Raw genomic sequence first — 14,179 nt, 5'->3', positions numbered from 1 at the left:
ATACTGGGAACGGAGAGAGCTTTACAGAGATCACCAACACTATAAATTGGGAAAGGCCCCCCCCCCCTGGCATACTCCTCGCTAAGTATAGACAAGTGACGGCATGGCACTTGTTAAAAACAGACACATATCCGAACCCCGTGGCCTACCACCATTACTACCTTGAATTTTACATCGATAGATGCAGATTCTGGCACGAAAGGGCAGACTCACAGCATATGATTTTGGCTTGTCCTGGGACACCCACACAGAATAAAACACACAAGACCAGAGAGCAGTGGGAGACTGCGCTGCTCAACTCTGCACCAGAAGACCAACTTAAGGCAATCCAGCAGGCTGAAGATGCCACCAGAGCCAAAGGGCTCGAAGCAGTCATCTAGGTAGGGAGGCCTAGGTCTCACAAATCTGCTGTACAAAAAGTTTATTCCTCTTCAAGTCTTCGCAGCAAGTTCACAGGGTCACAAATGGCCAAGGTGTAAATGGTGCAGTAGTTACAAAATGAAGCACTTCCTGGAGACCATGGTGGGTTGGTTCTTTTGCTCACTGCTGAATGTTTTCCAATTGGTCAAGGTCTTCCGTATCCAGATTCCGAATTGGCCGCCCTGCCAAGAACAAGAGAAGAGTGTTACATAACAGGCTGTCATACAAGCCTCCTTTCCCAAATTCCATTGTATCACCAATTTACTGTACATTTACTAGGCTAAAGTTTGCAAGAAAAGACAATCAAGTTGAGCTTCTCAGTGTTACATTCACATGACAGCAGAAAGTCAGCTATGCCTGGCATGACTATCACTAAAGATGCATTTACAACCACTGATCAGTAGGGTGGGAGTTGGGCGAGGTGTGCGCTACAGCTCCAGAACTGACACCACGCAGTTGAGCGGCGAATTTTCGTCATGGCTACGCTGTCTTGCCTGTTAGGCATTTCAGCACTGCATCAGGTGCTAGTGACCAAACTTGTGGTTTGGTCTTGGTTACCAAAAAGCTACTACTTCACCAAAGAAAGCGAGAATGTAGTGCGTGCGGGAGGCTTCCTAAATGGCACCAATTTCCGATGTCATGCATGCAAATGACATCCAACAACTCGAGTGAGACACCGTACGATATCTGAAACTTGGATAAAAAAATCAGTGAGCAGCGTGGAGGCTTCATCTTCGGCTTGTCTTGTAAAAACTGTAGATTGTAAATGTTTTCAAATTTATATTTGTTTATTCAGAATAATTAGAAAATTTGGAATACTGAAATTCGATCCAAAGTGAATACCAAATAGTACAATACCTACTATTCGAAAATATTGAACATTCACACAAGCCAACTACATTACCTTGCAGACATTTTTGACTGTAGTCACAGAACACAACTTAACTCCAAGCTCGTGCCAAGCATGGAAACGTGCCATGCTTTCAAGCTTACAAGAAGCATGCTAAATTTTCTTTCTTAATTTTTTTTAAGAACATGAACGATGCAATTCTCAAATGCCCAGCTAATACAGAAGCAGTGTTCAGCCAGTGTAATGTCAGTTAGGCTAACAGATTGTCAGAAGTCGTTGGCACTGTATTAGTACGCTAGTTTTGTGCCAAAATTTGCAACATACTAAAAAAAAAAAAAAAAACGAGAGCCCATGAAGTGCTTTCGATGTGGCAGCACCCAACCGAGCAACGCTGAAATGGCATACAATGACACATTTAACTTACCAAAGTGCTCCTGAATCTGTTTCAGGACTGCCAAGTTTTGGTTGCCCTCCACCATACTGACAGCAATTGCTGACTTGCCAAAACGGCCTGCGCGCCCAATGCGATGCAGGTATGTTTCGCAATCGGCCTGGCCCTTCATGTCAACAGGAAGGTCATAGTTTACAACCATGGTCACCTGCTCCACGTCGATGCCTACAAGTAAGTAAACATAGCAGATGCAAAAACATACATTTGGCAACTGGACAAAGCAAAGCCACATAACTCTCAATGAGAAAAAGAGAAAGAGATCCAGGAAAAGAATAATGACACTGACTAGTGTACTGCTAATGTTTGCTGTGTTTTACATAAATTTGAGCCAAGCCAAGTACATCCGGCAAAACCCCATCTCACGATGACTGTCAACATTACTGAAATTAGCAATGAAACAATGTATTGACACACCATATTGCAATCAAAACGAAGCGGCAGATTCCGCATTGCCATAGTCATCAGCAGAAATCGTACATGGACAGGCAACACCGGGACGCTTTGATTTTACTTGCGCCTGCATAGCCTTTATCCCTGTGTTTCGCGCCGTTCAAAACATCATAGTTTCTTATAATTACTAGAGGGAACTCTAGCACTAGTGTCTACAGGAGCTGCAAGCCAGGCGCTTCAGTCAGCATTGGAATGATGGTTAGTTACTTGGACTTGCCTATACTTTGTCCTTCTGGCTTCGTGAATTTCTATACTTCAGTGAAGTACGGCTATAAATAATGAAATAATTGTTATTAAAATTGTCCGATGGCAAGATTGAAACACAGAAGACTGACATTAAAATCATTACACCACAGACTCGCGCATTGATAATCAGCATAAAACACCCTAATAAGTTTCTCATGGGCAAGCCAGCACCTTTCGATTTGACCACCTCGACAGGCTGAACCGCTACAATTAGTAGCAATTAGGCATGTTTGCAGAGTCTTCTGCATTTAGAAAAGTATACATTGCTTTGAAATTTTTGACAATGAAGGTAGATAAAGTGTAATAAACAAAGCCACAAGTGTGTTTGAATCCACAAGCACCAAGATCAGACAAATCCATGTACTAACCATCATTTTCATGGTGGCTGAACGATCACACCGCCAAGAGATCTGTCTGGTAATTGTTAAAGGAGAGTCTATGCATAACACCACGTTGGCCGAGTGCCTTCAAAACTGCGTGGTCGCTGCCCAGATCACATTGACAGTGACAGCGGTTTCGTTCACAGTGGTTGCGGCAAACAGTAGTTTTGGTTTGACTTACTGCAATGGCTGCACACGAAATTACACAAACACAGTGGATGCTGTCGAGGATGAAGAGTGCAGGCTACATTGTGATGGACAGTCGATCTGCTGGCAACCAGCTCACCGGCAAAAAAAATTGAACTGGGATATGCGCGGCAAAGAGGCAATGCCCCAAAGGAAATTGCGAGGCCATCGCCACTGCGAGCGCTAATCAGTCGGGAGATGAGAATTGCTGCTTCCGCACTGCTTTTGGGCGAAATAAAAACAGGATTTGCAGATTTATTCAGTAAATAAATGCGTGTTGACGTAATACGCATTTGTTTGTTTTCTTGATACCCTCGATAATTTTACATTTTGTTAATCAGTAAATTTTTTTCAGCCCCGTGAAATCTGAATTAATGAGGTTTTACTGTAATGTACCAATGTAGTTGTAAAGCATGTTGAAGAAGCATCCCATATAATTGCAAGTAGTAAAGTTGTAACAGATTTATGTACCTTTAGTGAGCTCTAACCATGCTTATCACATAAAACTTGCAACGAGTCACACACAGATACACTGCTTTTTCAACATGCTTTGTGGGGCAGCTCCCAAAAGCACATTTGGAGACCCCACAGCTTTGAATGAACAATCACTTGTGCAAGCAGAGTGAATGCAAGGATGTGTTTTGAGTTATGGTGATGAATAGAGGATAACAGCTATAGCAATCCATGTTGACAATATAGTTAAGAAACTAAAATTCTGTGGTTTCAAATCGCAAATTTGTGCAATTGGTTATGGTTGATGCTATAGTGGAGGCAGCCAGATTAATTTTGGCTACCTGGGATTGCTTAACTCTGTAATGCCCAAACACAGTTCCACATCGAGAAAAATAACCTGCTGCCTTTATTTCCCACCATGCAAGTGAACTCGTACAAAAAAATCAGCAGTAAATTCTTATTTGAATTAAAGCTTAATTAGTAAAGTAATTATTTTAGTGCCCGGTTTGATGAACCATCCACAACTTGGAAGACTTAGTCCACATTATTGAAAGTGCTACTATGGGCTATACATTAAAGTTTCAATGCTTAAAGCAGAAATTTGAGGTATCAAACTCAATGTAGCATATATGTATAATACTTTGGAATTTACAGAGTTAATGTGCACCCAAATCGATATCATCAACCTATATTTGCGCACTGCAGGATGAAGGCATCTCCCTGTGATCTCCAATTACTCCTGTCTTGCGCTAGCTGATTCCAAGTTGCACCTGCAAATTTCCTAACTTTATCACGCCACCTAGTTTTCCGCCGTCCTCGACTGCGCTTCCCTTCTCTCAGTACCCATTCGGTAACTCTAATAATAGTCCACCGGTTACCCATCCTACGCATTACATGGCCTGCCCAGCTCCATTTTCTCTCTTAATGTCAATGAGAATATGGGCTATCCCTGTTTGCTCTCTGATCCACACCGCTCTCTTCTCATCTCTTAACGTTCGGCCTAACATGTTTCATCCCATTGTTCTGTGTGGTCCTTAACTTGTTCTCGAGCTTCTTTGTTAATCTCCAAGTTTCTGCCCCATATGTTAGCATGAGTAGAATGCAAGGATTGTCAAGAATGCAATGAATGACAACCAAATCTAAGTACACGATCAAAAACAATGAACTTGCTAACAGGATGTAGCCATGTGTGACAGCAATAATAGGCTTGTGGGAGATCGGGATACAGCACCCTCCTTCTTGCTATTGATAAAGGCAGTGGAAATAGCGAGGCCAGAGCAGACGATGGTGATGGAAGAAGCCATAAACTTAAGACTTACCCCTGGAACAGACATTGGTGGTGATGAGGACACGCTTTTTGCCGAGGCGGAAGTCTTTCAGTACAGCAATACGCTCTTCAATGGTGAGGTCACCAGAGAGCATTCCCACAGCATGACCCTCCTCTGTCAGTTTTCTGGCCAGCCAGTCAGCTTCCTGACGTGTGTGGCAGAATATAATGGTCTGCCCAATGGCCAGCACACCGTAGATGTTTGAAATGGCCCAGAACTTTTCTTCTTTGCTCGAGCACACCACATAGTACTGCTTGACATTCTCCAGGCTTTCCTCATCCTTGCGCAGCCGGATCACCACGGGGTTGAAGATGATCATTTCAGCAAACTCCATCACATCCTTGCCATATGTGGCTGAGAAGAGCATGTTTTGACAGCTGGGAGAAAGCCGCCTGCAAGGACATATGACACATTGCAATGTGACCGCTGATCTACCAAATGGACACTAATCAACAAAAAGATGCTACTTAAGCAGTCATTTATGTTTCATATTAGGCTAGCTAGCAACTGTGACACTCTGTGGTGGGTTGCTAAAGATCAGCACACCTAGAAAATGGGAAGGGGGAAAAGTATAGACTTAAAAGACGTGTTTAATAATACTGAATAATTATGCAAACAGAATGAAAGATGCACCAGTGCAACAAATGAGCATTCTGATCATGAACACACAAAATATAACAGAAACAAAAGTAAGAGGTAAGCAAAACAGATGCATTTATAAACCTAAATAGGCACTGCATAAGCTGCATTTAGTTGTGTTAATTTTTCTGCTTCTCTTCAGTTTTTAAAAACAACCCTACCATTGTAAGTTATACAGTATATATTGGCCATTTACATACATCCTTCTTTACAGTTGTATGACACATGAAATCTTAGCTTATCCAATCACCTGTGAGAACAGTTCTACAAACGCTTGCTGCTCTAGAATTGCATAGTGCTGTAACTATACACAGCAGGACATGTCAGTTAAGGGGGGAAGTGGGTTTTAGAAAAAAAAATTTGTACTTTTCAAGATATGGTGCTGACAAGTTGTACCTATATGCAATGATGCGTGCTTATGTTGAATATGTAGTCCATTTTTGGTTCTCTCCCCTGGTTCTAATTTTATATGAGCTTCCTTGAAATAATTTTTTACGTAGGTTTGCAAAATATCTTATGTTTAGATTTCTCAAAATAGAGTATCTATGGCTTCTGTACGATTCAAAGAGTGCCGTAAGACCAGCCTTATTGCTCTGCCTTAACTAGAACACGAGTTGCGAGACTTCAAAGATAAGCACCAGAAAAACACTCCTTCGAGTTTCAACTTCAAAGCCACACAACTCATGTTCTAGGTAAGATAGAGCAATAAGGTTGGTCTTACAGCATTCCTTGAATCATACAAAAGTCATTGATACCCTATTTTGAGAAATATAAGCATCGGATATTTTGCAAATCTGTGCACAAAATATTTAAAGGACACTAGCATAAAATTGGAACCAAGAAAGATAAACGAAAATGGACCTCATATTTGAAATAAGCACAAAGATTTACACATATATAAGAGTTTCCAGTGCTATACCTCAAAGAATAAAGATTTAAAAAAATCTTCGGTAAAAGGCCCACATGTCCCCTTAATACCCCTGTCACACTGGCAAATTTAGTGTCATTTTGAGAGAGTGCACTTTGGCAGCAAATTGCTACACGAGAAAGAGAAGTGCACTATGAAAATGATGGTGATGGCGATGGGTGAGTCAGTAGCACAACATATATTTGTTATTTTTGGCAATACTTGCTAACTCGGGGTGAAGTGCACTCGCTCAAAGTGCACTTAGGTTGTTTCGGTTGACAGGGGTATAAGCTGTAGCATGCCTTCTTAAAAAATTACGCAACGCTAAGCAAATGCTGCACAGCCATTAAGCCAGTGCAGAAGAATATAAACACTGAGGGTACTCACTTGTGGACGCGTATGCACTGGTCATGATGTCCATGCATGGCTATCATGATGTCGGCCTCATCCAGCACAAAGACTTTGATGCGTGACAGTTCAAAGAACTTGAACTTGAAGGCCCAGTCAACTATTTTTCCAGGTGTGCCTAAGATTACTTGGTCTTGTATCTTTTCTCCTCGCGAGTCTGAAAAGTATAAAAACATCACCTTCACAAATTGTGGACGATGGCAGCCAGTACTTGTCTTTTATAGAATGCACCAATGTCCCAGTACAATCAGTTTCACCTTATTTTCCAACATTAAAGGGGAACTGATGCAAAATCGTTGTCTCGCCTTTTGTTGCTTTGCTATTAATCAGCAACTCTGTAATCACGGTACGACAGCTCAATATGTTGAACATGCAATAAATCACGAATGAGAAGGTTTGATGTGACGAATTCAAAAAGCGCACCATATTTTTCAATGTCGGGTGTGTTTACACGTCATCTGTACCCATCATGAAAATTTGGGGGGGGGGGGGGTGTCACTGATGCGTGGGTCAATGCAGCAGTTGAAGCCACATTGTGATCACCTTGTCGAAAGTTTTAGGCGATGAGGTAATAGGGGAGAGAAGATGAAAAGTACAAAGGGTGTTGCACACTTTAACAGAAAGGACAGCCAATCCTCATAGTGGGTATGAGCCACAAGTTCGGAGAAAAACAGCAAAGATAACAGCAGGGGACCAAACTTATTATTTTGTGCATAATTCGGAGTAGTTGACAGCTATCTGATCAAGCAAAAAGGTGGGCTACAAAAATTTTGTGTCTGTATTCCTTTTTCTCCCCACCATAGCTAGCATGTATACAGGGTGTTTCAGCGAACACTTTCAAAATTTATTTAAGGTTGCCTGTGGCAGATAGCCCAATTCTAGTTAATGAGCTGGTCTACTCGAAGAGGGGGACATTACTTGCACCAAAAATTGAAATGCATAATCAAATAATTAACAGAAATTCACTAATTACATTTTTAACTAATTATGTCATGGCCCATATTGCAATTTACAAATTGTAGCCGTGGAGTTCGCAAGGCGGATCCACTTAGAATTAATTCTTAGGATGACACCAGTTTCGAGATATTAATACCCGAACTTTGCGGAGAAATGCATTGGCGTTCCAGCTAAGTTTGTGCTTCAATGCATTAAGTGACGTTTTGTTAAGAAACTGGCTTAGCCAATCAGTGAAAGTTATCCCAAAAGTGATTGATCCTGAATACAGCCTCAGTACACACCATGAGGCCAATGAAAACATGTAGATAAATATGCTGTCTCCTCACAATTTTTTGTCAACCACAGCCATAAAGCATATCATATATGGGCCACTGCAATGATTGAAATTAATGTCGGTGCTGCTCTGGTTACCAAGAGCAAGACTTCAGAAGTCATTAATGCCTACCATCTTCACTTACAGGTAATAAATGACATTCAGCCATGGCTGTGTACCAAGTATCTGCTTGAATTATTGGAGCTTTACTCTGAAACTACTTTTAATAATACACTGCTAGCACATTAGTATGCTATACTTGTTGAAATACATTTATCGCCAAGCTTATTTGTGCCTGTGCTTCAAAGAGTGCGAACAGAACCCAAACATTGTGTAAATACATTACATTCAAGCTAACTGTAGCAAATATGGCAGATAACCTAGTTTTAACTAGCTTGCTTACACACTGTTTTAATTTGTTCCTTTACAAACAATGCTCTTATAATGTCCACCCGCCCCCCTCGCTCCCTCACACAATTTTCTTCACATTTTATATCGCTCTGTACTTAAGGCTCATCCCCTCTTATCAGAATTGCTAGAATGCTGAAAGCTGCAAATGTCGTTAATGTCAGCTAGTAACGCTCTGCCCAGCGACACATTAGTCTGCTGTTTTAATTTGTCACATGGTTAACCACTTGGCGCACAAGTTTTAAAAACTTTTTTGGGGAGGCACTTTGCAGGCTGTCATTTCTTAACATTTCCCTTCAGTCATTTTCTATTTCTGCTCCTCTGCCTCAGGCTGTCATTGCCTGACATTTTGAGAACGGCTGCTAATGTCTGTTTTAAGATAATTCACTTTGACGTGTCAGCTAAAAGATGGCAGGGACTTCAGATAACTGCACGCAAAGATAAACACATTCAGTTTAAAGCTCGACAGAATGTTTTCTGCTATGTGTACAGCCTTAATATGGCACAATCAACGACTGAACAAATTTATCCCAGGGCCCATATAGGGGGTTGATAAGGCTTACAATACAGCAGGAACTATGCAACACAGCAGGGCAGACAATGCATGCATAAGTAGATGGCCAAAAAGAGGAGGACCCTCACAGTTATTTCCGCGGACGGCATAGGAGAAGGTGATACGTGGGCACCATGCTGCCATCTTCTTGGCCACGTTGCCAGTCTGAACGGCCAGCTCGTACGTGGGTGACAGGATCAGCACTTGTGGGTACCGCTGCGTCTCGTCCACTCGACTTAAGCTGGCCAGAATAAAGGCGGCAGTTTTTCCCGTGCCGCTCTGTGACTGGGCAATCATGTTCAGTGGAGGGTCAGCCAACAACATTGGTAGAACTGTCTCTTGGATCTTTGATGGCTTGTCAAAGCCACAATCATACACGCCTCTCAGCAGTTCAGGGCGCAGCCTCAAATCTTCAAACGTCGTGATGGAGTGCAGCGGCGACTTGGGGTCTTTGTACTGGACCTCCACAGCGTGTGATGTGTGCACAAGACGCGACCGGAGTATTTTCCGCATCAGTGATATCTCCGCCGGGGTGACCACTGAAACGAGGAGTGTGTAGTGTAACCACGTTGTCGTCTCGCTCACGAAAACACTCTTCGCAATACTTACCGGGCTCATGTTCTGAAGGCACTGGTTCGCTACCAGCGCCGCTGGACTCTTCGCGGTAGCCGCTAGGATCAGCGTCTCCGGACCCATCGATGGTAACCCCGGACACCTGCAAAACGAGTGTCGGCGAAGACTGCCGTTTCTCACAACGTTCTCCGTACCTTGCCAGTGAGCCTCGAGAGTAGCTTCTCTTGCTCGTCTGCGGCCTCAGCCCAACTTGACATTCTATTTTGCTAGGTAATTCTTTGATCACAGGCTTTGATCACCTTCTCGTGGCACTTCTTTCTCTTCTGCCAGCGGGCCTTTTCTGCAGCTCTTGCCGATTCGTCTTTTGCTGATTGGCCGCTCAAAGCTCCGTGTTTTCTTCTGATTGGATGCCTTTTCCTTTTATTTTCTCTTCTTGCGCCGCGTGTTCACGTGCCGGACGCTCTTCGACGTTGTCGTCTTCCACTCCACACGGAATTCGCCTCCGCGCGCGCATTCCTTGTCGTCTGCTTCTTGTCTGTCTCCATCCACCGCACCGCGTCGCGCATTACACACATCACAACGTTACAATATAGTAAGCGAGTGAAAACGCATAAAATTACCCTGTTATAATTTTATTTTTGTGGTTACCGCCTTATTTAGGTAACAGGGAAAGTTTCGAGTACGAATTATTTGCAGCCTCGCGGAGAAACAGTGGCTGGCGGTTATGAGGGCCGAGATTTGGCGGGTCAGTCTCTGAGCGCCTGGCAACCCTGGTCATTATCACTAATTCTGCAGAGGTGTTCGCGGTGTTTGTGTAAGCGTTCCGCGACACCAGCTACTAGATTGGGCAAGCGACGTCAAGACAAGTGGAGCCTACATTACGAGCAGACGACAATGGTGTCGTCTGCTGCTGCTCTTCAATCTTCCCGGCAAAGCTAAAGCAGGCGCAGCAGCAAACCGGCGTCCATGTTTACAGTTTATTTCTGATGGCCCATTAGTGAAGAAAATGTATCGAATCGACGGCGTGGAGATCTGGGGCCGTATTCTGAAACGTTCGCCTAGGCGAAATTTCTTTTTTCGCTTTCAGGCGTGCGCCGATTGGCTGTTTTAGCAAAATTGGATGAGCTGATTGGGTGGTTGAGCCCGACGTCATTCAATTTGCTCAACCAGCCAATCAGCGCGCATGCTGATTTCGCCTAGGCGAACGTTTCAGAATACGACCCCTGTTCTGGTGCATCTTCTTTTGGCTGTTATCGTCGTCTTGACGTCGCTTGTCCAACCTGGGTGGCTGGTGTCGCGGAACGCGTGTACCGATAGGAATACATGCTCCAAAACCACTTTTCAAGCCGCTTCGTAGACATTCTCAGAATCCAACGGGCCAGGGGCCTTATTTGTTGTTTTACGTTTAGTAGAACGCCACAAATCACCCGTTTGTTGAATAAAGCCACAGTTCAGGTTCCGGTTATAGGCGCCCGCTGTGTGAACGGGCACATGTGGATTTAATTTATTTCGCCGTTTTTGTAACAATTAAGCCTTATTGTTTCTTCGTACTTAGCCATGCGCTAAATTCCTGCCTCATTTTCGTTCCAGGCTTATTTTAGACGCCAGTTTTCTTGTCCGACGTGCAGTAGAAGTCCTCAAATCGTCAGTTATTAGACAAAAGTGGCCAGAAAACCAGACCCGATAAACCCCAAATCAATCTGAAGTCGCCGCAGAAGAGCTCACCCTCAAAAAAGAATAATACGTGGAACGAGCGGGGCTCAAACGCCGATGGACGTGTGCAGTGAAGGCGAAACAGATTCTCCGCGCAACCTTGCGATTGTGCAGTTCAAACATTTTTTTCTCGCTTCAAACGAAATTTACTCCTTTAAAACTTTCAAAATATATAGACAGTAAAGCACACTATACAATGCTAATTAAGCCATATTTTTACTTGGACCGCTACATTGTGAAAATGAAGCCTCAACTTGAGTGAGAATGCCATTTTTTTCCATTTTTGTCATGACTTTATCGAAAAGTTAAGGTTTTATTTCTTATCAAAGTATTTTTATCATGTAGCATACACACAAACCAAACTCATATTGCAAATGTATTCCTCATGGAACAATTATATTTTTTAATAAGAATATTAACGAAGCGGGAATTTCCAGCTTTTTCTCGTGCCCAAAAATTATGTGAAAACAAAACCTCACAAACGACATCAGTCATGAAAGAGCACCGTCTGCAGATTACAGAAAAAAATAAATCGCAGTAACAGGTCAAAGCAATAATTTTATAGGAATTTTTCTTCCTGACATAGTTGCACGTGTGCGCGCAACCTTCGAAGTGCCCTCACGGCATCAGAAAACTTTCTTCAGAAAAAAGTCGCTTGAATAAATAATGCCCCCAGTGAGATAAAATAGTATTTATTTTTCCAGCAGAATCTGAGGTGGTCGAAAAGACACCTGGTACACTTGAGATGGAAGGACCCATATATATATATATATATATATATATATATATATATATATATGATGTATGCCGGATTGCCCGGATTGCAAATAAAGATATGCCGCTTAACTTCAATTGTTAACCTGGCGTTTTGTGTTTACGCCACGAAATTTTCCGACCAACCCGGGGTATACAGCTTCGCTGTAGCAAATAAATCACTCGCGCAGTCAAGTGAAATACGTGCGTGCGGTACCCGCTTCACTACCACTTCGCGCCTTTCACTCACGGTGAGTAGTAGTTTACAGCCATCTGCATATGTATTTATTCGCCAATTTTTTAGCCTCGACAATACTTTATTATGAACAGAGCACAGTGAGAAGATGTAAAGGAAACAAGAGAAAGAGCAGAGACGGCCTCAACGCCGCAATATTGTTGGCTTATTTCGCCTCAGAGATAGCGTACACGAACAATTCTTGTTGTACGCTATCTCTTCAGTACAAACTTCGCGCACGATGTACTACCTTAAGGTTCACCGTGAGCGAAACTTGTTTCAAATTCAGACATTAGAAAGAAAACCCATTCCATCCAATAGGTAAACTAATATATGTTTTTCTACATTTAAATGAATAGATAGCTACTACTGGCCTTGCCATTTACTCATTTGTTATGTAAATGTTATTACTGCAATAGCCTTGTTTTAATAATCCGTGAATCCTCTCTGAAATTACCAACATGTGCCTTCTCATGATGTCATGGTTATTGCTTAACGTGTGATTTTTTACGTAAACTGCCAAGCATTCATGGCACATGACGATGTGTGTGCTTGCATTATATTGAGTGAAAAATCGTCCTGAAAATTGCTGTCTTTGATGCACTACAAATATCGCTATTGACTCGACATATTCCTAAAATATTTACCTTCAATAACAGTAAAACATGAAAAGTTTATGTTCTGGTCATTAGTTGCCTCTTTCATTACGTAACAAGTTGAAGTACGTAATTATTGATGCAGTAAGTATATTTGTATGCAATCATTGCATTCTACCGGTGCTAACATATGGGGCAGAAACTTGGAGGTTAACAAAGAAACTCGATAACAAGTTAAGGACCGCACAAAGAGCGATGGAACGAAAAATTTTAGGACTAACGTTAAGAGACTGGAAGAGAGCGGTGTGGATCAGAGAACAAACGGAGATAGCCGATATTCTAGTTGATATTAAGCGGAAGAAATGGAGCTGGGCAGGCCATGTAATGCGTAGGATGGATAACTGGTGGACCATTAGGGTTACAGAATGGATACCAAGAGAAGGGAAACGCAGCCGAGGTCGGCAGAAAACCTGATGGGATGATGAAGTTAGGAAATTTGCAGGCGCAAGTTGGAATACGCTATCGCTAGACAGGGGTAATTGGAGATCGCAGGGAGAGGCCTTCGTCCTGCAGTGGACATAAAATATAGGCTGATGATGATGAAGTATATTTGCTATGTACGAACCAGTGAGCATACGCAGTAAATATTCCTAAAGTTACTCTTATGTTAAAATTCGCTTAGTCTTTGGGCTCTTGCAACACTAGAAGGCGAAAGACGAGTTGCACATTTGTAATGCATCACGTTCGTTTTCTGACGTTCACTCGTAATTATGAAATGAGCCATACGTACTAGAGCACTGCACGGGCCTGATTGTTCGGCCCGAGCCCGGCCCGGGCCGGCTTTACGATGCCCGAGCCCAGCCCGGGCCCGTCATACAAAGCCCGAGCCTGGCCCGGGCTCGGCCCGGGCCCGTGTTACTGAGCCCGGGCCCGGCCCGGGCCCGGGCGTTCATTACTAAGCTTAGCTAGGGACCGCGTGTGCATGATCTGGCCCGGCCTGTAAGAAAAAAAAATCTTTTTTTTTTACTTACATATTGTACCGTATCTGTCAGCCTCACCTTCTCTAGGTTTAATCAGCTGCAGTATATGAGCAATAAATGACCGAAATCTTTGTTTCTCCCACGGGAACATCAGTAATCCAGCCCATTGCCTGTGCTGCTATTTTTCCGCTGGTGCGCATGCACTAACCTTGATTTGTACGATATGCTTCTATGATGACATTTAGCACGCAAATATGCAGGGTGTTTCATTTTAGCTGAACCAAATTTTAAAAATTGCCTGCTGCAGAATGCACAATTATAATACTTGATCTAAACTACTCGATGAGGTGGCCATTACTTCCACGAGAAATCAAAATGCC

General features: G+C 42.9%; 1 protein-coding gene across 1 annotated transcript; it reads right to left on the bottom strand.

Annotated features, from left to right (window-relative positions):
• Positions 1-463: 463 nt before the first annotated feature.
• Positions 464-9,790, bottom strand: LOC119441150 (DEAD-box helicase Dbp80). Its single transcript, XM_049661005.1, has 6 exons — positions 9,717-9,790; positions 9,039-9,664; positions 6,698-6,875; positions 4,756-5,156; positions 1,695-1,886; positions 464-602 (listed from the first exon to the last, which is right to left on the bottom strand). The coding sequence occupies exons 2-6, from the start codon at positions 9,643-9,645 to the stop codon at positions 541-543; spliced, it is 1,440 nt and encodes a 479-aa protein (XP_049516962.1). The 5' UTR covers positions 9,646-9,664; positions 9,717-9,790; the 3' UTR covers positions 464-540.
• Between the last annotated feature and the right edge of the window lie 4,389 nt (positions 9,791-14,179).

The sequence above is a fragment of the Dermacentor silvarum genome, chromosome 1, assembly GCF_013339745.2.
Source record: "Dermacentor silvarum isolate Dsil-2018 chromosome 1, BIME_Dsil_1.4, whole genome shotgun sequence".
Lineage (NCBI taxonomy): Eukaryota > Metazoa > Arthropoda > Arachnida > Ixodida > Ixodidae > Dermacentor > Dermacentor silvarum.
The sequence above is the reverse complement of the archived record's forward strand: the minus strand, read 5'-3'. Positions and strand labels throughout refer to the sequence as shown.